This window comes from Talpa occidentalis, unplaced genomic scaffold (assembly GCF_014898055.3).
Source record: "Talpa occidentalis isolate TD23 unplaced genomic scaffold, MPIMG_talOcc4v2.1 talOcc4.15, whole genome shotgun sequence".
Lineage (NCBI taxonomy): Eukaryota > Metazoa > Chordata > Mammalia > Eulipotyphla > Talpidae > Talpa > Talpa occidentalis.
In genome coordinates, this window is record NW_023601543.1 from 54749365 (window position 1) to 54773740 (window position 24376).

The 24376-nt window shown below is 42.7% G+C and overlaps 1 protein-coding gene across 1 annotated transcript in view; it reads left to right on the forward strand.

Moving 5' to 3' along the window:
- The window catches only part of KDM5C (lysine demethylase 5C), a 28319-nt gene extending 14565 nt beyond the window's left edge, over positions 1 to 13754 (forward strand). The window contains 15 exon segments of the mRNA XM_037512370.2: positions 1929 to 2048; positions 2156 to 2350; positions 6683 to 6864; positions 6954 to 7078; positions 7203 to 7350; positions 7977 to 8082; positions 8762 to 9120; positions 9659 to 9797; positions 10236 to 10415; positions 10644 to 10781; positions 10968 to 11567; positions 11832 to 11901; positions 12034 to 12233; positions 12340 to 12550; positions 12553 to 13754. Of these exon segments, the coding sequence (XP_037368267.1) occupies positions 1929 to 2048; positions 2156 to 2350; positions 6683 to 6864; positions 6954 to 7078; positions 7203 to 7350; positions 7977 to 8082; positions 8762 to 9120; positions 9659 to 9797; positions 10236 to 10415; positions 10644 to 10781; positions 10968 to 11567; positions 11832 to 11901; positions 12034 to 12233; positions 12340 to 12550; positions 12553 to 12701 (2922 nt within the window). The 3' untranslated portion in view covers positions 12702 to 13754.
- Positions 13755 to 24376: the final 10622 nt, after the last annotated feature.

A 24376-nucleotide genomic window follows, 5' to 3' on the forward strand; every position in this document is an offset into this window, starting at 1 on the left:
ATATTGCAAGCAGATTATAAGAACAGGATACTATTTTAAAAGAACATATAACAGAAAAGAGCTCTTGAGAATTAGATCAAAAGGGAAAAAATCTTTTGGGAAAGAAAAGGGTTAGAAGATCAATAATTGAGGTAATCTCCCATAAAATAGGATTAAAAAATAAAGATTGGGAAAAGGTAGAGAAAATGAGTTTGTCCAAGAGGTTCAATATTCAAAAAAGAGTACTGACGTGAGGGCCTCCCCTGGTGGCGCAGGCGGTTGAGCGCAGCACTGTGAAGCTGTCCGCAGCCTCTGCAGTGCCAGTTCAATCCCGCCGGCTGGCGAGGGTCCCAAATGGCGAGGCAGACCTCTCCCGTCGCACCCGCTGCTCCCCTCAGCAGTGTATTTCGTTAGTCTGCCTGTTCTGCTCCCCACTCTGGTGAATCCTCTCACCCTCCCATGCATCTGGCCTGTACCCCGATTCTTGTATAAATAAATAAATAAATCTTTTAAAAAAAAAGTTCTGAAGTGAGAGAGAGGCGAAAACCAAAAAGGTCCAATAATTGATAAAATAATTCAGAAAAATCTCCCTGAATGAAAGATTGAGTTTTCAAAATCAAAGGTACCTGAATGAAAACATATATACTGAGGAATGTCTAGTGAATTTTTATATAGTTTACTGGGACCAGAAAAATTCTAAAAGCTTCTTGAGAAAATATTGATTCAACTCAAAGCATTAGAAATCAGAATTGGTTCAATCTTTTTTAAACACTGACATCTACAAGACTAGAGCCATGCCTTCAAAATTATTTATAACTTAGAATTCTATATGCAGTCAAATTGTCAAGCGTTAGAGTAGAGTAGGCATTCCTTCCCACCCCCAAAATAGTTCTTCTCAACATTTCCCAGATAGCTATTTATTGCAGGATATGCTCAAGAACAGCAAAAGAAAAACAAGAACGAGGAAGACATGGGATGTAGGTAATAGGAGAATGGCGATCCAGAGAGAATAAGCTGGTCCAGATTGGAACAGATCATAAGACTACATGAGAGACTGCTACACACAAAAGGGAAAAGTGATCAGAAAGAGGAGAGTTGGGTCTACCTGGTGGCCTGGGGGTTAAGTCTTAGCACTATTACCACGAAGGCCTGAGTTCAATCCCAGCCAAGGAGCTAACCCACATATGGTGCAGCAGACCTCTCCTGTCTCTCCTGCTGCTCCCCTTAACAGCGTATTCCAGTAAATCCACCTGTTCTGTTACCCACCATCTCTGGTGAAAACACACACACACACCACCACCACCCCCCACCCCACCCCCCCGCGCCTCTGGCCCACACACCAGTTATTCTACGCAAAAATAAAATCTTCTTTTAAAAAAAAAAAAAGTTGGACATTTGTCTGAAAGGCTGGATTAAATTATACATGTTTAGAAAGCTAAGCAAATTGAGAAACAGGAGGCTATTTTTAATTAAGTCTAGAGACGTGTTGTTTAGGGTTGTTATAGTAAAAGCCAAAATAATCAGAAAAGGTGAAAGTGATTGGCTCTGGGGGAGTGAAGAATAGAAGAGCCTGCTGATTTTAGAACAAACCTTGTAGAACCATTTGGCTCTTGAAACTATGTGGCTGATAAAAATAAATACTAATGAACAAAACTTGGCCAACTTAATGAAATCTGTTATTTTATATTTTTATAAAAATTAGGAAAGGTGAAATATTTGGTATGTACATTTCCTACTTTTGGCTCAGATCTTTCTGCCAACTGACAACACAAATCAAAACCTTGAGAACAGGGACTAACAGTGGTTCTTTCCTTTCACAGTTGGAGGGTCTGGGAATCTGGTTGGACTGTGTTCTCTGAGACTTTGTGTCCTTAAGGACTGTGCACTTAGATCGGGTTTCTCCAGACTGAAAAACCTCTGTTTTAATGACCTTGGCATTTCTTTCTCAGGTTGTCCGCACAAACCAGTGTGCAGGAGAATTCGTCATTACCTTTCCCCGTGCTTACCACAGTGGTTTCAACCAAGGCTATAATTTTGCTGAAGCGGTCAACTTTTGCACTGCTGACTGGGTGAGTCTAGAGTGTGGTGGACTCCAGGGAGAAGCAGGAGGGTCACAGGAAACTGAGGCACTATTGCCTCCAGGCTTGGCTACACTCAACTTTGAACCTGTCCACAGTTGCCGGCTGGGCGCCAGTGCATTGAGCACTACCGCCGGCTCCGAAGATACTGCGTCTTCTCCCATGAGGAGCTCATCTGCAAGATGGCTGCCTGTCCAGAGAAGCTAGACCTGAACTTGGCAGCAGCTGTGCATAAAGAGATGTTCATCATGGTGCAGGAGGAGCGTCGTCTACGAAAGGCCCTCCTGGAGAAGGTGGGTGGTGGGAGAGTTCCTTGCATTAGACACCCTAACCTGGTAGAGGTGGGGGGTGGAAGAGGGCACCACCAAAAAATAGAAGACATAGCCTCTACTCTTGGAGTGCTGAAAAGAACTGGATGCATCTGGATTGGAAACCATGTTCCATTCTCAATTTACTTAACTGAGCATAACCCCATCTGAAAAATGGGGGTTATAATAATAATTATCTTGTTGAATAGTTGAGTGGGTTTAAGATGTTTGTTATGTAATTGATCCATAGTGTATGCTGTTAGTCATTATTTAAATAACAAGACTGAACATATGAAACACCTGCTGTGCTGATTATCTGGATGACCTTAAATTCTCATCTCTCTTTCCAACTCTATAAAGTGAGAATAAATACCTAACTTGCAAGATGATAGTAATGCTTGAGTAAGGTGATTTATTGTCAGAGTTATCTGTTACTGTGCTTGCAGTGTAGCAGCTGCTATTATAGGTAGTATTCATACGTGAAGAAAATGATTAAAATGTGGAACATTACTTGGGAAATGCTAGTCATTACATTCAGTGGTTCAGGAGCTCAAACCAGGATAGTATTGTCAAGTAGAAGGCAGTCTTAAATGATTCCTCATAAGCATATGTTAGTTTTGTGTGTAGATTAATGGGACCACTGACTACCCAGTAGATCAGCTGCCTTAAAGCTTCACACTTGGAATTGACTTAGAGTTCTCCATGAGATTGCAAAGAAATGTTGATCTTGAAGGGTCCCTTGCTTCCTGTTTAGAGTAATACTTTCATATCTCAAAGCTCATTTATAATGTTCTAATAGCATGGATTATAAGGAGAATTGGCAGCTGCATTAAGTGTTGGAAATGTGGGAGCTATCAGTCTGTGACATCCATTCATAAGCGCCTGAGCTTTTTCAGGCATCATTTTTTTCTCTGTTTAATGCTGTTATTAAATGATGACCTCCTCTCTGCCAGCCTATAGAGAGGGGCCAAAGTAAGTTGAGAAGACTAGATGTTCTCATCTTGATATTGAGAATCCTTTGCATTTGGCTGTTACCTTAGAGAAGGGTTATGGACCCTCTAGTCTTAAACTTCTGTAAAAGGTTTTATGTGAGAGAGTACATGTCTGGGAAGAGGGCTCTTAGTTTACATAAGTTCTCAAAGGAGTTCATGATCCAGAAATACTTAGGGGCTTCATCCTTAGAACGTTCTCTGACTTCAGCGTCAGAATTGACTACAGTCAAATTCTCAACTTGGGGCAAGTTACTGACTCTCTCCCCAAGACTCAGTTTTCTCCTTAGTCTGAGATAGGCCTGTGAAATAGATATCTTTCTTACAGTAAGTATTTGTGGAACATTTTTTTTCCTGTAATTATCATGCTATACATTAGATGCCCAAAACTTACTCTTCTTCTGACTGGAAGTTTGTACCTTCTGATCAATATCTCCCCATTCCCCACCTCCACCCCCACACCCCCAGCTCTTAGTAGCCACCATTCTATTCTGTTTTTTATGAGTTCAGCTTTTAAGATTCCACATACAAGTGATATCCTGTAGTATTTGCCTTTTTCTGACTTATTTTACTTAGTGTTATACCCTCAGGCTTCATTCATGTTGTCACAAGTGTCAGGATTTTCTTGTTACTCAGTAATGAATAATATTCCATTGTATGTATCTCACACATCCATTGACAGATCCTGGCTATTGTGAATAAATGCTCAAATGAACATATTGGTGCAGATACCTCTTTAAGATTTTGATTTCATTCCTTTGGCTATATATTCAGAAGTGGAATTGCGGGATCATATGGTAATTTTAATTTTTTGAGAAACCTCCTACTGTTTTCTACAGGGCTGCATCATTTTATATTCCCACCACCAGTGCCACAAGGACTCCCTTTTTCTACATCTACTCCAGCACTTGTTATCTTTTGTCTTTTTGATAACAGCCATTCTCACAGATGTAACGTGCTATCTTGTTGTGTTCTGGTTTGTATTTCCCTGACAACTATTGATGTTGAGCATTTTTTCATATACCTCTTGGCACCTGTTGGCCAGTTTCTTTGGAAAAATGTCCATTCAAGTTCTCTGCCTACTTTTTATTCAGATTATTTGGGTTTTATTTGTTTGCTGTTGAGTTGTATGAGTTCCTTACATATTTTAGATAGTAACTGAATCTGATGTGGTTTGCAAATATTCTCTCATTCTGAAGGTTGCCTTTTCATTCTTTTGCTGTACAGATGCTTTTTAGTTTGATGCCAGTCTCTTTATTTTTGTTTTGTTGCTTGTGCTTTTGGTGACATATCCCAGAAAATCATTGCTTAGACCAATAGCAAGGAGCTTTTTCCCTGTTTTCTCCTAGAGTTTAAAGGTTTGGGGTCTTATGTTTAAGTCCTTAATACATTTAAAATTAATTTTTTTAATAATAAATTTTATTTTTATATTCCCCATACAATTTCAACCCTCCATTCTGACCCCAATCCCTCCCCTCCCTCCCCCCAGCCCACAAAAAGTGTCTCTGGTTCATAATTTTTGTTGATTTTCACTTTCTTATAGTTATTCAATTTCCTGGTCCCTTATTTAAGTTTTCTAGATTCCTGCTATGAGTGAGACCATCCGGTATTTTTCTTTTTCTTTCTGGCTTATTTCGCTGAGCATGATCCCTTCCAGCGCCATCCATGTTGCTGCAAATTGCATGTGTTTATCTTTTTTATACATTTAAAATTAATTTTTACAGATGGTATAAGGATCCAATTTCATTCTTCATATAGTTTGCGTAACACTACTTATTGAAAAGATTATCCTTTCCCCATTGAGTTTTTTTGAATCCCTTATCAAATAATAGTTGACTGTATATGCAAGGGTTTTTTTTCGGGACTTGATTCTAGTCATTGGTGTGTATGTCTTTTTTTATGCCAGCACCATACCATTTTGACTACTGTTGCTTTGTAGCATATTTTGAAATCAGGACACATGATGTTCAGCTTTGTTTTTCTTTCTCAAGATTGCTTTAGTTATTCACAGTCTTTTTTCATTTTACTTATTCTAAGTGCTAAGATGTTTTTCTAGGTCCTTAGTTGTTTAACCTTATTAATCCTCATAACAGCACATTGAGGAAAGTACTATTGTCTCCATTTTACAGGACAGGGAAACTAAAATCCAGAGAGATTTAAATCTTAAATTTACTCAAAATCACTCAGTTAATAAGTAGCAGGGCAGGATTTGCAATGGGCAAAGTATTCATATTTTATGCAGAGGTTAGGTGTTAAAGTTGGTATAGAAGACAAATACTCTAAGAGTCAAAATTACCCTTTAAAATCCCTAAAATTGCCGTATTTGTCTTTGTATTTGACTTACTCCAATATTAGCTATTCTTCCACTTTTGGAATGGATTATTTTTTCATCTGAGCAACAGATAAACTTATTAGCCTAGGTTTGAAGCCATATTATTGGGGGGAATTTTTTTTTATCTTTAAACACTGGGCACAAACTCTTATTTCTGTAAGTAATATATGTGCACACAGTGTGTCCTCCCAGTTCAACCATCATGGTGCATGAAATACATTGGTCACTGAGTGACTAGAAGCCAGCATTATTCCCCAGTACCCAGCCTTTCTCTGGGCCACTCCCACATGTTGCCACTTCTCTGGTGCCTTGGTCCACCACATTCCTCATTACCTTCTCTCACCCTGAAGGCCTTTTTTGCTTATCTGAATCTTACCTGATTTTTCTTCATGTGAGCCTATTGGCTTATCTCATCCCATCCATCAACCCCCCCTCCCCCGGTTTTGAGTCTGGACTTTATAGAGTCAGTGTGCTCTATGGAATTTGATCTCCACAACTCTCAGCACAGATTTGAGTTTAAAGTGGTATTTGGTAGTGACTGAAATCAGGATTTCTCTGACCCTGTTCTGGTTCTATATGCAGATCTTTGTTGATTTACAACCAGTTGTATCCTAATAAACTCATTCTAAGTTAAAAATCTACCGAACACCATAGCTTAACCTAGCCAACCTTAAATGTGCTCAGAATGGTTACATTAGCCTACAGTTAGGGCAAAAACATCTAACACAAAACAATTCTATAATAAAGTATTGAATATGTCTTATAATTTATTGAATTACATGATTTGGCTGACTGGAGCTATGGCTCACTGTTGCTGCTCAGCTTTATAAGAGAATTTTATTCCACATATCACTAGCCCAGAAAAGGATCAAAATTTGAAGTATGATCTCTATTGAATGTATACTGCTTTTGTACCATCATAAGGTCAAAAGATTCTAAGTTGAACCATTATAAGTTGGGACTGTTTGTAACAAGTGTGGGTTGACCTACCACCAGGGCATCACAGAAGCTGAGCGAGAGGCTTTTGAGCTGCTCCCTGATGATGAGCGCCAGTGCATCAAGTGCAAGACCACATGCTTCCTATCTGCCCTGGCCTGCTACGACTGCCCAGATGGCCTTGTCTGCCTTTCCCACATCAATGACCTCTGCAAATGCTCTAGTAGCCGGCAGTACCTGCGGTAAGCAGGGGCCCTACCTGGAGGAAGTGTACCAAGGAAGAGGAAGCAGAGCTGGGCCAGATGTGCTCTGCCCTGCCTTCTTCCCCCAGGTATCGGTATACCTTAGATGAGCTCCCTGCCATGCTGCATAAGTTGAAGGTGCGGGCCGAGTCCTTTGACACCTGGGCTAACAAAGTGCGAGTGGCCCTGGAGGTGGAGGATGGACGGAAGCGCAGTGAGTGATGGGGGGACGGAGGGACTCCACAGGCAAGTTTTATTCCCTTTTCTTCTGTACCCCCACCCTTTTCCTCTGCCTTTACTCAATACTGCCTACTCCTTGCTGCTCATTCTCTCCCCAGGCCTTGAAGAACTGAGGGCACTAGAGTCTGAGGCCCGTGAGCGGAGGTTTCCTAATAGTGAGCTGTTGCAGCGACTGAAAAATTGCCTGAGCGAGGCAGAGGCTTGCGTGTCCCAGGCTCTGGGATTGGTCAGCGGCCAGGAAGCTGGGTATGGCATCATGAGGTGTTGGGCACAAATAGCCTGCTGAGGAACCACACCTGGGAAAAGTACAAGGGGGTGGATTCTGAGTACCATTGGGTAGACTTAGACATCTGTAGGAAGCTGACAAGCACTGTAGTATGAGGTGCCATGGAAGGCATTAGGGTGGCAAAGAGACCAGGCAATTAGAATGGAGACAAGAAGTACATCTCAGTGTGAAGAAAGCTAGAAATGTTTCTTTTTTATTGACACATGGAGCAGATTTCAGACAGGCTTTGTGGTCAGAGAAGAGTTGTTGAAGTGTTAGTGGCGGGAAAGAGCACAAGCATAAACCTGATCATAGCTACAGAGTTGTAGAGTTCACAGTAGAGTATGGATTGAATAGTCCAGCTTCTGTTACCCTCAGTCTCTAAGCCCACCCCGCCCCATATGTCAAATATTCCAATCTTCTCATTCTTTTCCCTCATATGAACATGCTTATATCAAAGCCCTTCGCCTAACCAGGGCAGCTGGTGGGGAACTGGAATAAGAGAGCTCAGGGTGGTCAGGGATTAGGAAAGGTGTTGGGTCTCAGCACAGAGATGGAGGGAGGGAACTGGATTTGGAGCTGAAACCCCACATGTGAAATTCCATAGCCCCCACAGGGTGGCTGGTCTACAGATGACCCTGGCTGAACTCCGGGCCTTTCTGGACCAGATGAACAACCTGCCTTGTGCCATGCACCAGATTGGGGATGTCAAGGTGAGGAGGGGTGGAATTGGAGTGCTGCTAAAGGGTCAGGGGGGTTGGGGGAACTTGAACAGCAAGTTACTGTGGGCTCCCTTAAATGTTTGAATAAGACAGGATGCACATGTGAAAAAAATAATGGGAGCTAGAAGACAAAGGGTCTAGCAACTGCCTCTTAAAGATGGGATCGGAGAGGGCAGGTCGAACGGGTATAAGTCCAGGCTGCAGAATTAAGGTTTCCTGATGAAGGTGGCAGAAGAGAAGGAAGGAACAAGGACGTGGGCCTGGAAAGCCGAGTCAGATTCAGTAAGATAGAGAAGTGGGGTGGAGAGGGCAGTGGACACCAGCATGAGTATAGGGGTTTGTGAGAAGACCAAACGTGGTATTTTAAGGGGAGAGGGTGTCTTGGTGCCAAATATCAGACTCCCACGGGGACTTAAAGCATTGACTTGGGGCCAACCCTTATTAAAAATATCCCGGGGTGGGGCACAAGAATCTGCATTTTAATAAATTCCCCAGGGTGTTCTAACAGGCAGAGTGTTAGGAACTTCATGGTGAAGGAGGAGAGCCCAGTCATGTTAGGCTCTTCCCAAAAGACTGGAGGGTAAGAAAAGGTAGGTGGGATAAGGATATCTGGTGGTGGGACCTCTAAGTGGGCCTAGCTGAGTTTGTTCTTCATCCTATATTCTGGTAGGGTATTCTGGAACAGGTGGAGGCCTACCAGGCTGAGGCTCGTGAAGCCCTGGCTTCACTGCCCTCCAGTCCAGGGCTTCTGCATTCCCTCTTGGAGAGGGGGCGGCAGCTGGGGGTGGAGGTGCCTGAGGCCCAGCAGCTCCAGCGGCAGGTGGAACAGGCGCGATGGCTGGATGAGGTGAAACGCACGCTGGCCCCCTCAGCCCGAAGGGGCACCCTCGCTGTCATGAGGGGACTGTTGGTCGCTGGTGCCATTGTGGCCCCTAGCCCTGCTGTGGATAAAGCCCGGGCTGAGCTGCAGGAGCTGCTGACTATTGCTGAACGCTGGGAGGAGAAGGCCCACCTCTGCCTTGAGGCCAGGTAGGCCCAGCCTCTTCCCTCTCCTGCTCTACCCCATCCTTCAAAGTTTAGTGGAGAAATTCCCACAGATGGCCATTGGCATAGACTCTTGTGTTAGTATGTTTCCTATGTTTCCGTCCTCCTCTCTTTTGTTTCCCTGTCTTTTTTTTTTTTTCCTTAATACCATAAACACCTAGTGCAGAAATAAGTTGATGAGGAAGTAGAGATTGGCAGAGTCAGAGATGTGTGGAAGTCTAGCTCCTCAGACTGATGTGCACATGACACGAGCACAAGTACCGCCACCAAGAGATGGACAGATATTGGCAGAAACACCATACAACAGGCAACCTGACAAACTCTAGCACCAGATTAGTAGTACTACAGGTAGTGTGTGTAGGCACTGCCAGCAGGCTGACAGATTGATGGACAAGAAAAGGCACAAGGGCTCTCGCAGAATTTACATGCATGTAGTCTAGAACCAGCGGGGACAGGCAACTGTCAGGCTGGGCTTCTGGTCAGGCAGGCCACCAGACTGAGCCCTCTTTCTTCCCACCTTTAGGCAGAAGCATCCACCAGCCACGCTTGAGGCCATAATCCATGAGGCAGAAAACATCCCTGTTCACCTGCCCAACATCCAGGCTCTCAAGGAGGCTCTTGCTAAGGCCCGAGCCTGGATTGCTGATGTGGATGAGATCCAAGTGAGGACCCTGTCATCCCCCACCATCCAACCCCGACCTTCACTTCATCTCAGGGAGATGGCATATACATTGGGTTGTGCTGGGTTGGATTGTCTAGAGAGAGGAAGGGGGCATGGCACATGGTGAGAAGGCAACATGTGCCTGATGAACAGCATGAAAAGCGGCTTCGAGAAGGGACAATGCTGGGCAAGGATCAAGTGGTGGTGGGCAGGAAGGGTAGAAGAGAAACCACAACACAATAACTAGTCTGGCGGCTGACTACCTGGGAACTGAGCTGATATATGTAAGAGTTGTGGGAGGTAGCCAGGTGAGTGATTTCCTTAGGGTCATCTCTGAGTTTTTTCTGCCTCAAGATGACAAGTCCAGTCCATGTTTCCAACTCAGCGGCAAGCATCAAGTTGGCAGATTAAATTGAACTTTCTCTCGCCCCTGTACCAGAATGGAGACCACTATCCCTGCTTGGATGACTTGGAGGGCCTGGTGGCTGTGGGCCGGGACCTACCTGTAGGTTTGGAGGAGCTGAGACAGCTAGAGCTGCAGGTGTTAACGGCACACTCCTGGAGGGAAAAGGCCTCCAAGACCTTCCTTAAGAAGAATTCTTGCTACACGCTGCTGGAGGTGAGGCCTGGGACCCTAATCCTTTCCTCACTTGGCCTGACTGTTGTAAGACCACTCATATGAGAACATAGGGGACTGGGGGCACCAGAAGGGAAGTCTTTCCTCACTTGGCCTGACTGTTATAAGACCACTCATATGAGAACATAGGGGGCTGGGGGCACTAGAAGGGAAGAGAGGGGCTGTGAGATAGGGAATGCTGGTCATTCCCCTTCTGTCTGCCTGCCTCAGGTGCTCTGCCCGTGTGCAGACGCTGGCTCAGATAGCACCAAGCGCAGCCGGTGGATGGAGAAGGAGCTGGGGTTGTACAAATCTGACACAGAGCTGCTGGGGCTGTCTGCGCAGGACCTCAGGGACCCAGGCTCTGTGGTAAGGAGCTTAGGCCCAGAGGGGGAAAAGAGCCTGGCATTGATAGTGTCTGAGCTGGGTGACCGTGGACAGACTGCTTGCTCTCTGAGCCTCAGTTCTCCTGGTTTGGGAGTGGGGTCTTAATGTCGCTGGACAAGGGAAGGGCTGGGCTGCTGACCTCCTCTTCCCCTGTCCCGGGCATGGCAGATCGTGGCCTTCAAGGAGGGGGAACAGAAGGAGAAGGAGGGTATCCTGCAGCTGCGCCGCACCAACTCTGCCAAGCCCAGTCCCCTGGCATCATTGACCACTGCCTCCCCTGCAACCTCCATCTGTGTGTGTGGTCAGGTGCCAGCTGGGGTGGGAGCTCTGCAGTGTGATCTGTGTCAGGACTGGTTCCATGGGCGATGTGTGTCAGTCCCCCGCCTTCTCAGCTCCCCAAGGTCCAGTCCCACTACATCCCCACTGCTGGCCTGGTGGGAGTGGGACACCAAATTCTTGTGTCCACTGTGCATGCGCTCACGGCGCCCGCGCCTGGAGACCATCCTAGCACTGCTGGTAGCCCTACAGAGACTGCCTGTGCGACTGCCTGAGGGCGAGGCCCTGCAGTGCCTCACAGAGAGGGCCATCAACTGGCAAGGCCGTGCCAGGCAGGCTCTGGCCTCTGAGGATGTGACTGCTCTGTTGGGACGGCTGGCTGAACTTCGCCAGCGGCTACAGGCTGAACCCAAGCCCGAGGAGCCCCCTATCTACCCTGCAGCCCCTGCCTCTGACCCTCTCAGAGAAGGCAGTGGCAAGGAGATGCCTAAGGTGAGCTGCCCAGCCCAGCTCTTGATCTCAAACTCTTGTCTCCTATTCCTCACCCCTGTTTAGGCTCCAGCCCTGTCCCTGCTCTGATTTTCTAACTCCTTTGGCCCAGCTTCCCTGCCATTCTCCATCCTATTCAGATCCCTAGACTAGTCCCTGCAGCAACCTGTGTCTGTCCAGGAGATGAAAGATTCCAGGGTTGGGGGAGAAGACTAGGGCTTGGTTCTTCACTTCAGTTACCATTAACCATTCTTGCCCTCCTTGCAGGTCCAGGGATTGTTGGAGAATGGAGACAGTGTCACCAGTCCTGAGAAGTTAGCCCCGGGGGAGGGCTCAGGTAAGAGAGGTAGGTCTAGGTGTGGGTAAGCTGTTGACCACCAGAGTGACCCCTGTGGTCCTTAACTTGGTTTTGGTGATGGGGATAGACCAGGGGTAGCCTCTGACCAGCCTGTCTCCGCAACCCCTCCAGACCTGGAGCTACTGTCCTCGCTGTTGCCACAGTTGACTGGCCCCATGTTAGAGCTGCCTGAGGCAACTCGGGCCCCGCTGGAGGAGCTCATGTTGGAGGGGGATCTCCTTGAGGTGACCCTGGATGAGAACCACAGTATCTGGCAGCTGCTGCAGGCTGGGCAGCCTCCAGACCTGGAACGGATCCGCACACTTCTGGAGGTGAGGAGAGGGGTCATGGGCAGGGGCCAGGAGGTCAGGCTAAGCAAGCAGGGAATCCAGGCCTGACCACTGGCCCACATCTCTTTCTGCCTATCTGTGATCACAGCTGGAGAAGGCAGAACGCCATGGGAGCCGGGCACGGGGCCGGGCCCTGGAGAGGCGGCGGCGGCGGAAGGTGGATCGGGGTGGGGAGGGCGATGACCCAGCCCGAGAGGAGCTAGAGCCAAAGAGGGTACGGAGCTCAGGGCCAGAGACCGAGGAGGCCCAGGAGGAGGAGGAGCTGGAGGAGGAGGCTGGGGGTGAGGGCCCCCGCTACCCCTCTCCACCGGCAGCCCCAGCACCCAGAAGAACCAGAACAGCTTGGAGCCAGCACTAGGGGCCAGTTCAGACCCCTCGGCCCCCTTCTCTACTCTGACACCCCGGCTGCATGTGTCCTGCCCACAGCAGCCACCTCAGCAACAGTTGTGACAGTGGCTGAACCTAGCACAGACCCCAACAAAGACCCCCCTTGGCCTCAAGGATCCTTTTTCTGACCATCAAGCCTGCTTCTCGGGAGGTGGGCAAGTAGAGGGGGATGGCCACCACCTCCTCACCAGCCCACCCCTGAGTCCCTTGACTTTTATATTCTGACTCCAAGGTATTGTTCAGACCTCAGCTCCTGGGGGCCGGCCCCTGGAGTTCCCCTCCCTGGTAGCCTCTAACCAGCATTCCCAGACACCTGAGGCAGATAGATGGGCAGGTGGGTAGGGGGGTAGCTGGGGCTAGGCCAGCACCATTCCAGAAACAAGGCCAGTGCATATGCAAACTAGGGGAATCTCCTCTCTCTTCTCCAGTTCTGACCCTGGCCAGGCCATGCTACACTAACCTCACTTCCCCCTCTCACTCTTTATCAGCCCTCCCCCCTTTCCCTTCCTCCCTTCCCACTTTCACCTCCTTGTCCTCCCTCCCTGACCCAGTCCACCCAGGAGGAGGAAACTTTCACATAGTTGTGCTTACAGTTTTTTATTTTAAACAAATTTGGTTGGGGAGCCAAACAGGGCTCTCTGTGATCTGAAGAAAGCTATTGGTGCTTGTCCTCACAGCCACCCCAACCTTCCCCTCTCTGTCCTGCCCTGACTGTCTCCTTTCCTCCTCCTGGGTTCATGTTGTAATAAAAGAACATTGTTGGTGTGTAATTAATTTGTTCCCCAAAAAAAGCAAAACAAGAAACTTGGTTCCAACTGAAGCCTATTTTAATTTTATTTTATTATTTTCCTCTTGTTAGAAATAAAACCCTTAGCAACATTTTTTGGAAACCTGTTTCTGAAGTGCATTTCTCTTGGAAGGGGGAGAACAGTGCCTCCTTCACCTATGAGTGGAGCTGCTACAGTGCTGGCATTAGGGCTGAAGTCAGGGAGCTCTGGGTTCTAAAACTGAGTTCCACCAGGTTCTTAACCTCGGGTACAACATCCCCTAATCTGCCCCCACCTGACCCCCAGTCTCCCAACAGATAAGCCATGGCGCCCCTCACCTGACCTGCGACAGCCGCCTCCAACTTGATGCCCTCCAGTCTCCTCAAGTTCCCCAGAGAGGGTTGAAAGTTTTTTTTTTTGGGGGGGTGGTGGTGGTTATTGAGGTATCATTTATACACCATGTAGTTTACCTATTTTAAATGTACAATTTAGTGATTCAGAGGGATGTTTCTAAATTGCAGATCTGACCATGTCACTGCTGCTTCCACTAGGCCATGATGCTTCATTGCCCTAAAGGTCAAGATTATATATTTAATATTACTCTTTCTGGAATGCTATCCTGTCCTACCTATATGACACATTCAGCGACCCTTCCTGTAAACTTTATCCTCTCCACGCTAAAGGGTTTTGCCCCTGTGAACAGGAACTAAAGCTCAGATGTGTGGTCATTGGCAACTAGTGAGTTCACTTTTTAAAAACAACTTTATTGTGATATGATTTATATACCTTAACATTTTGCCCACTTGAAGTGTAGAAGTATACAGTTAAGTGGCTTTTAGTATATTCTAGTTGTATGACCATCACTACAAAAGATTTTAAAACATTTTCATCATTCCAAAAAGAAACTCCATACTCCTTTTAGGGCACCACCTCCTTCCCCAACCCCATAACCCTAGGCCACTATTAATCTATGTGGATTCACCTATTTTGGACATTTTTATATAAATGAAATCATACATGATCCTTTATGACTGTTCTTTAACTTAGCATAACAGTTTCAACTTGAGTTCACTTTTAAATGTAGATACTAATGGTTCCATTATACTGGGTAGAATTTTTTTCCCCTCCTGGGCCCCAATCTTTAAAATGAAGGTGTTGGACTAGGTCTTTGAAGATGTCTTGAAAGAGATGGGCATGAAAGCTGGGACAGGGACAGGTAGGGCTTCAACCTCAGCACTTCACTACCATTCTCGATCCCGTAAGGCAGCCACCAGAAGTGACCAGACAGTAGCGGAAGAGGGAGTGCCTATGACCCGCAGCAGCTCCCAGGCTAGAGATCTGCTAGGCCCAGAATGTGGGCCCTGTTGCTTCTTGGCCTTTTGGTTAAGATCAAGTACAGAATGTGCACCCAGCTCTATTTCTGGACAGCCTTTTCATCTCAGCCACCCTGCCCCATCCCTCGCTGTGGATGTGCATGCAATGAGCTCTGCAACAGAAGCCCCAGCTCAAATGTGACCCCTTCCAGAGAGCTTGCTCACCTTTCCCGGGAGACAGACAGCTGTCCCAGACACAAGAAAGGGAGCAATGGCTTACTTGTGCTCTTCTAAACCTGCCTATTTGGTGGTGGAGTGCTGCTGCACATTGACAACCTCATGCTTGACCAGTTAACACAGCTCACCTTGGGCAGCTCAGCTCACACAGGTCACATGGTAGCCTAGGCTTATTCACAAAACATTCCTGCTTTTATATTTTTGTTTCTGGGACTCCTGATAATACAATGTAGGCATTTTATAAACGTCTCCGTTTTACTGTCACCTCCATCCTAGCCAACCAGAAGAGGGAAAGATCATGTGGGCGGTTTTTATTAGCTAGGCCTGGATATTGTGTACATCATTTCTGCTCACATTCCATTAGCTATAATTCAGCCAGTAGCCATACCCAACTGCAAAGGACACTGGAAAATGCAGTCTGAATTTGTCCCAAGGAGGAAAAAGAAACAGGCTTAGTAATCAGCTAGCTAGTCTTTGCCACACCTCAGAATTTATTTCTCAAAACTAAAAGAACTGTCATCAGAGTGAGTTAAGTGGTTTATACATGATTAAACCATTCCAACATTCTTTACTGCCCTAAATATTTGGAAGGCAGTACTTGCTCCACTTTGCCACCAGTGCCACTAGCATTTGGATTCTTCCCTCTATACTGTAGAGCTGACATAGCTGATTCAGCTGACATAGTATATCTAGGATTGCTGATAAGTGCACCCATTAAAAGGTTTGGCCTTACCAAAATCGGGAAAAGACAAGAAAATTGCAGACCAATGTCTTAAGAATAAATTCAAAAATTCTTAACCAAATACTAATTATATACCCTGATCCAGTTGGACTTAACCCAGGTATATGAGAGTGGTTTTTAACATCAGAGATTAGATCAAGGTTATACATTATATTAATAGAACAAAGTAGCAAATCTACATAGTTACCTCGATGTAAAAAGCATTTCAAATACAGAAAAGGCATACAGCAGGATACAAAGAGCAACAAGAATCTTATGTTTTCAGGACCAATCCAGCAATGAAATTAAGACAGTAATATCTAGGAATGAATTTAACCAAGGAGACACAAGATTTGTATGCTGAAAATTAGAGAACATTGCTGAAAGAAATTAAAGGAGACCGAAATAAAAGTTACCCTGTGTTCATATATTAGAAAACTTCATGTTGTCAAGATGTCCATACTACCCAAAATATCTAGATTCAACACAATCCTCATGAAAACTCCAACAGTCTTTTTACAAAACTCGAAATGCCAACCTCAAATTTATATGGATTTGCAAGGGACCCTGAATAACAAAAACAATCTTGAAAAAGAATAAAGTGAAATGGTCAGGCAGCTTTTAACAAGGATGCCAGGTCCCTTCATTGGAGGAAGGGGATAGACTTCTCAAGGGACGGTTCTGGGGCAACTAAATGTCCATGTGCAAAAGATGAAGTTGGGCCCCTACCTTACACCATATATTACTAACTCAAAATGGATCAGTGGCCTGTGTTTTCTTAGAAGAAAACAGTAAATCGCCATGACCTGGGATTTGGCACCAGATTCTTAAGCATGTTGCCAAAGGCATGAGTAACAAAAGAAAATATATAGATAAATTGGATGCAATAAAACAAAACTTGTGCATCAAAGGATATTATTTTAAAAAGTGAAAAGACAACTCATAGGATGAAAATATTTGCATATCCTATATCAGATGAGAATGTAGAACTATGCTTCAACAACAACAAAAAAAAAATCAAAAATATGGGCAAAGGATTTGATAGACATTTATCCAAAGAAGATATTCAAATGACCAAAAAGCACATGAAAAGTTGCTCAACATGATTAGTTACTAGGGATATGCAAATCAAAACCACAATGAGACACTACTTCATACCCACTAGGATGGCAGTAATCAGAAAACAAGCATTGGAGAGGATGTGCAAAGATTAGAACCTTTGCAGATTGCTGGTGGGGATGTAAAGTGGTATAGCCACTGTGGAAAACAGTTTGGTAGTTTCTCAAGGAACTATATACCCAAAAGAATTTAAAACAAAGACAAAACATACTTGTACACCAATGTTCATTGCAGCATTGTTTGTGATAACCAAAAGGTGAAAACAATCAAAATGTGCCTCAACACCTCTGTGTTTTATACATATATTGAAATATTATTCAACTATAATAAAGTGTGAACACATGCTACAATATGGATGCACTTTGGAAACATTCTGGGTGAAATAATCCAAACACAAAAGGACAGATAGTCTATGATTCTACTTATATAGAATATCTAAAATAAATTCACAGAGACATAAAGTTGCTTGGAGGTACCAGGGACAGGGGGAGGGGAAAATGGGGAGTTATTGCTAAATAGTGCAGAGCTTTTGTTTGGAATGATGAAAAGGTTTTAGAACTAGGTAATGGTGATGGTTGCACAACATTATGAATGTAATTAATGGTACCTAATCATGCAATCGAAAATGGTTTAAATGGCACATTCTGTTATATTTATTTTACTACAATAAAAAAAGTTTGACCCAACCTAAACTCACATTTCTTTCTGATTTATCATCCCTAGAATCAGTTCCCACACATATTACTGAGACATCTGCCAAGATAAATTATCATTTTTTGTTGTATGTAGGCTTTCTCCTCACAGGTGCAATTCTACTTCCCATGGGACATGCAGGAATCTGAATCCAGGAATGGGTATTAAGGCACCAAGGGATGATAAGGGTGGACATTGAGAAAGGTTAACGAAATATCAATAATTAGAGGATCCTCAAGTCATGCATTTCAAGTCCCATTTTATTGGGGAGAAAGGGCTGCCTCTTTGACCAAGGGAAGCTGAGGGAGAACTGGGCTTAAAGAATTAATTCAGGTCATTCCTACGCCAGTTTTCAGGGTTCCACTCGTTCTCCAATCACTGGTCTTTTGGTTTTACTTTAGGTATCTGAAGAGCTTGTGAATTCAACCTTTATTGTAATTCAGCAATCTGTAGGATTAGCTCTATGTCTGATTTCAGGCTAGATCAGTTTTGTGAGTAGAAGAGATTTCTTCAAGCACTCTTCAGAGCAATTTTAGGTTCAGAGTAGAGGGGCACTGTTGGTCCACATCCTAAGCAGTGCTTGGTACTGTCAATTTTGAAGTTTTGCCAATCTGAGGAGCATGAAATCATGTTGCATGTGGTTTAAGCTGGCATTTCCCTGATAACTAGTGAAGCTGAGCACATTTTACTATACTTACTGGCCATTTGGGGATTCTCTTCTGAAATGCTCATTCAGCTCTTTCACATAGTCTACTGATTAGCTTTCTCTTGTTGAATTGTAGGACTTCATTTTATACTCTGGATATTAAATCTTTGATAGTTTTAAGAGATAAATATCTTTTCACATGTAGTGTGCCTTTGTACTGTCTGTGGTATTTCTGAGTGAAAAGAATTTTTTTTTTTTTTTTTTTTGGTGGGACCCTTGCCGGTGACCGGGGACCGAACCGGTGCTGCTGAGGCTGCGGGCAGCCTCGCAACCCAGCGCTCAACCGCTGCGCCACCAGGGGAGGCCCGAAAAGAAATTATTTTTTAGCAATTAGACAAAAATATGCTAATTACCAGAGGAGAAGGGGGAGTGGGGGAGGGATGGGGGCTAATGTGATAGGATAGTGGCACTGGAGCTGTGATTTAGGGTGAATGGAGCATGTGTGCATTTTGAGGTATACTATACTCCCCAAATTATACAGTTTTATAAACAAATGGCAAATCAACAGAATTTGATATTTTTAAAGAAAGTTATTATTTTTAACAGTCAATTTTATCAATCCTTTTATTGTTAGTAATTCTGGTGGCTTGTTTAAGAAATTTTTAGTATTCCAAGTCAAAAAAATATATTCTCCTATGTTATCTTCTTTGCTTTCAAATTTAGTTTTATAATCTACCCATAATTCCTTAAATGTATGACATGAAGTAAACATTCACTTTAGAATTATTTTTCCTTTTGGATAACCAATTATTTTAACACCATTTTGAAAAAAACTGAGCTGCTAATGGTGCCCTACATACAGAGCCACAACTTTGGTAATCAATTATGCAAATATGAGACCTCCCTGGTGGCCTAGGGGTTAAGTCTCAGTGCTATCACCGCTATGGCTGTCTCACCCACTGCTCCCCTTGGCACTGTATTTCAGTAAATCTGCCTGTTCTGCTCCCCACTCTGTCTCTGGTGAATCCTCTCACCCCACCCCACTCCCTTGCACCTCTGGCCTACACCCCAGTTCTTCTACGCAGAAAAAAGTATGCAAATATGTGTGGGTCTTCTGAGCTGTTTGTTCCACAAGACTAGTTTTATTTTTAATTGTATTTTTTATTTTAAAATTTATTTTTATGGCCAACAGGCATATGAAAAAATGTTCAACATCACTTATCACCAGGAAATGTGAATCAAAATCACTATGAGATACTACCTCACACCTGTGAGAATGGCCCATATTTAAAAAAAGCTAGAAACAAATGCTGGTGAGAATGTGGTGAAAAGAGAACTCTTTTTCACTGCTGGTGAGAATGCAAACTCATCCAGCCCCTGTGGAAAGCTGTGTGGAGGTTCCTCAAAACAGTAAAAATGGATCTGCCCTATGATCCAGCAATTCCACTCCTAGAAATCTACCCAGAGGACACCAAAAAAAAAAAAAAAACCCACTAATTCAAAAGGAAACCTGTACTCCTATTTTTATTGCAGCACCATTTACAATAGCCAAGATAGGAAACAAATGACCCAAAAAAATGAGTGGACCAAGAAGATGTGGTGTATATACACAGTGGAGTACTACTCAGTGATCAAAAGATAAACATGCCATTTGCAGCTACATGGATGGAGCTGGAAAGGATCATGCTGAGCGAAATAAGTCAGAAGGAAAAAGATAAAATTGGATGGTTTCACTTATATGTGGAATATAGAGAAACAAAACAAAGGATCTGAAGAAAGACACAACCTGCAAGCTGACCATAGATCTGAAGCATCAGCAAGGGAGGGGGAAAGAGAGGGGTCAAAATGGGAGGGAAGAGCACAAGGGACTATATACTAATGGATCACGAGTACTATGGTGGTGGGCGAACTATAGGGACTACCCTTGAGGGGAGAAATCAAATACTATACAAAAATGAACAACAATATTAGAAAATAAATTTAAATATTTTTTTAAATTGTAATATTTTATTGAGGAGACATTGATTTACATCACTGTATATGGTTAAGGGTTCATATCTCTTCAGATGTATATTATCAAACCATGCCTACCACACCCACCTCTACAATAGTTCATTTGGGCCTCTCTCTCTGCTTTCCATCCCCAACTTCCCCCTCTAATAGTCTCCATTCAGTCAAATTTCTAGGTTTTCATTTGGTTTATTCTGTTCCTTTGTTTTGTTTCTTTATATTCCACATATGGTAATATAAATAATCTGATATTTGTCTTTCTCCTTTTTGACTTATTTCATTCAGCATAATTCCAGTTCCATCCATGTTGTCACAAAGGGTAAGATATCATCATTTGTATAGCTGAGTAGTAGTATATGTGTGTATATATATATGTATATGTATGTGTATGTGTGTGTGTGTATATATATATACACACAAATCACATTTTCTTTTTTTTTCATCCTATTTTATGGGTTTTTTTTGTATGTATCTTCATCTTGGTTATATTCCCCATACAATTGCCCCCCCTTATTTTCACCCTAATAATATTTTGACCCTTCCTCTCCCCACCCTTCCCCCCAACCCTGCAGTGTGTCTCTGGTTTATAGTTGCTTGTTGATTTTGATTTTCACTTTGTATTAATTAGTCTTTTTCCTGGTCCCTTATTTAGGTTTTCTAAATTCCTGCTATGAATGAGACCATCCAGTGTTTTTCTTTTTCTTTCTGACTAATTTCGCTGAGCACGATCCCTTCTAGCTCCACCCATGTTGCTGCAAACTGCATGTGTTTATCTTTTTTGATTGCTGAGTAATATTCCATTGTGTATATGTTCCACATCTTCTTGATCCAGTCATCTATTTTGGGGCATTTGGGTTGTTTCCATAGCTTAGCTATTGTAAATAGTGTTGCTATAAATGTAGGGATGCAGGTGCCCTTTGGAATTAATGTTTCTGTGTCATTTGGGTAAATACCTAGGAGCGGAATTACTGGATCATATGCTCTATCTTTAGTAGGTCAAAAAATCTCCACACAGCTCTCCATAGTGGTTGGACCAGTTTGTGCTCCCACCAGCAGTGCAGGAGAGTTCCTTATTCTCCACAACCTCGCCAACATTTGTTGTTGCTAGTTTTTTTAATATGTGCCATTCTCACTGGTGTAAGATGGTATCTCATGGTAGTTTTGATTTGCATTTCCCTGATTACAAGTGATGAACATTTTTTCATATGCCTGTTGGCCATTTGCATCTTCTCTTTGGAAAAGTTTCTTTTTAGCTCTTCTGCCCTTTTTTTGACTGGATTATTTTCTTTTTTTTTTTTGTTGAGTCTCATTAGCTCTTTGTAGATTTTTGTGATCAGTCCTTTATCATGAGTGTTGTGTGCAAAAATTTCCTCCCAGTCGGTGAGGTTTCTCTCTTTTTTTTTTATTTTTTTTTGGCTATTCCCACTTTTGCAGAAGCTCTTTAATTGGATGTAGTCCCAGCTGTTGATCTTTGCCTTCACTATCACTGCTTTGGGTGATGTGTCTGTAAAGATGTCTTTGAGATGCATGTCATGTAGTGTTTTGCTTATATTTCCTTCTATGTATTTTATGGTTTCAGGTCTTATGTCTAGTTCTTTAATCCATTTTGGGTTGGTTTTTGTGCATGGTGTGAGGTAGTAGTCAAGCTTCATTCTTTTGCATGTAGTTACCCAGTTTTCCCAGCACCATTTATTGAACAAACTTTCTTTGCTCCAGTGCATATTCTTTGCTCCTTTGTCAAAGATTAGTTGACCATAAATCTGTGGGTTTATTTCTGGATTTTCTATTCAGTTCCATTGATCGGTGTGTCTGTTCTTGTTCCAATACCATGCAGTTTCAATGATTATGGCTTTGTAGTATAGTTTGAAGTCTGGGACTGTGATGCCTCCATTCCCTTCTTTTTTTTTTTCAGGAGAGCTTTGGCTATTCGGATTTTTTGGTGATTCCATATGAATTTCATCAATAATTGTTCTATTTCTTTGAAGAATGTCATTGAAATTTTTATTGGAATAGCATTGAATCTGTATATTGCTTTTGGTAGGGTGGCCATTTTGATAATGTTAATTCTTCTGATCCATGAGCAGGGGATGTCTTTCCATTTCTTTGTGTTTTCTTCTATTTCTTTTAACAGTGTCTTATAGTTTTCTTTGTATAGGTCCTTTACCTCTTTTGTTAGGTTTATTCCCAAGTATTTGATTTTTTTTGTTTCAATGATAAAAGGGATGGTTTTCTGATTTCTTCTTCTTCAGATTTATTGTTTGTGTATAGGAAGGCTACTGACTTTTGCATGTTGATTTTGTATCCTGCCACTTCACTAAACTGATTGATTAGTTTAATTAGTTTTTCTGTGGAGGTTTTGGGGTTCTCTATGTATATTATCATATCATCTGCAAATAGCGATAGTTTAACTTCTTCCTTCCCTATTTGGATTCCTTCTATGTCTTTCTCTTGTCTTATTGCTCTGGCTAGGACTTCCAGTATTATATTGAAAAGCAGTGGTGAGAGTGGACATCCTTGTCTTGTTCCAGATCTTAATGGAAATACTTTCAGCTTTTCGCCACTGAGAATGATACTGGCTATGGGCTTGTCATATATGGCCTTTATGATGTTGAGGTATGTTCCTTGTATCCCGAGAATTTCAAGGGCCTTTATCATAAATGGGTGTTGTACTTTGTCAAAAGCTATTGATATTATCATATGGTTTTTATATCAGCATCAGCATCTGTTGATTTTATATCAGCATCTATTGATTTTATATCAGCATCTATTGATATTATCATATGGTTTTTGTATTTCTTTTTGTTGATGTGTTGGATAACATTGATTGATTTTCAGATGTTGAACCTCCTTGTGTCCCTGGAATAAATCCTACTTGGTCATGGTGAATTATCTTATGGATACATTGTTGGATTCTGATAGCTAAAATTTTATTGAGGATTTTTGCATCAGCGTTCATTAGGGAAATTGGCCTGTAGTTTTATTTTTTTATGTTATCCTTGTTTGTTTTTTATATTAGTGTAATGTTGGCTTCATAGAATGTGTTTGGTATTATCCCTTCCTTCTCAATTTTTTGAAAGAGTTTGTGAAGGATAGGCACTAATTTGTTTCTGAATGTTTGGCAGAATTCATTTGTAAATCCAGCAGGTCCTGGGCTTTTGTTTTGGGGGAGGTTTTTGATTACCATTTCAATTTCTCTGCTTGTAATTGGTCTGTTTAGGTGTTCTATTTCTTCTCTATCTAGCTTTGGGTGATTGTAAGGTTGTAGGAATTTGTCCATCTCTTCTAGATTGTTGAACTTGTTTGCATATAACTGTTCATAGTAGTTACTGATTATTCTTTTGATTTCTGCTGTGTCTGTTGTGATTTCTCCTCTTTCATTTGTGATCCAATTTATTTGTGCTTTCTCCCATTTTTCCTTTGTGAGCCTGGCGAGGGGTTTGTCTATTTTATTTATTTTTTCGAAGAACCAGCTTTTGGTTTCATTTATCTTTTGGATTGTTTTTTTAGTTTCAATTTCATTTATTTCTGCTTTGATTTTTATTATTTCTTTTCTTCTACTGGTTTTGGGTTTTTTGTTGTTGTTCTTTTTCTAGATCTTTGAGCTTTGAGATTAGGTTGTTTCTTTGAGTTCTTTCTTGTTTCTTGATGTGATCCTCTATTGCTATATATTTTCCTCTTGTTACTGCTTTTGCTGCATCCCATATATCTTGGAAATTGGTGTCCTCCTTGTCAATCAACTCAAAGTATTTTTTAATTTCTTCTTTGATCTCCTCATTAGTCCAGTGGTCTTCTGGTAGTGTGGATTTCAATCTCCATGAGGTAGGAGAGTTCCTTGCCTTCTTTTTATGGTTTATTTTCAGTTTGATGCGTTCATGGGCAGAGAAGATGGTTGGTATGATTTCAATCTTGGTGTATCTGTTGATGTTTGTCTTGTTTCCCAGTACAAATACCATACTGCTTTGATTACTATAGTTTTATAGTTTAAGTGATACCTCTATTCTTCTTTATTTTTGTCAGGATTGCTTTGACTATTCAGGATCTTTAATGGCTCCATGTGAATTTCAGTATTATTTGCTTTATTTCTTTGAAGAATGCAATTGAAATTTGATAGGGATTAAGTTGAATCTATATCTTGCTTTGGATAAGATGACTATTTTAATAATGTTAATTTTTCTAATCCATGAGCAAGGACTATCTGCATTTCTTTGTGTCTTCTATTTCTTTTAATAATG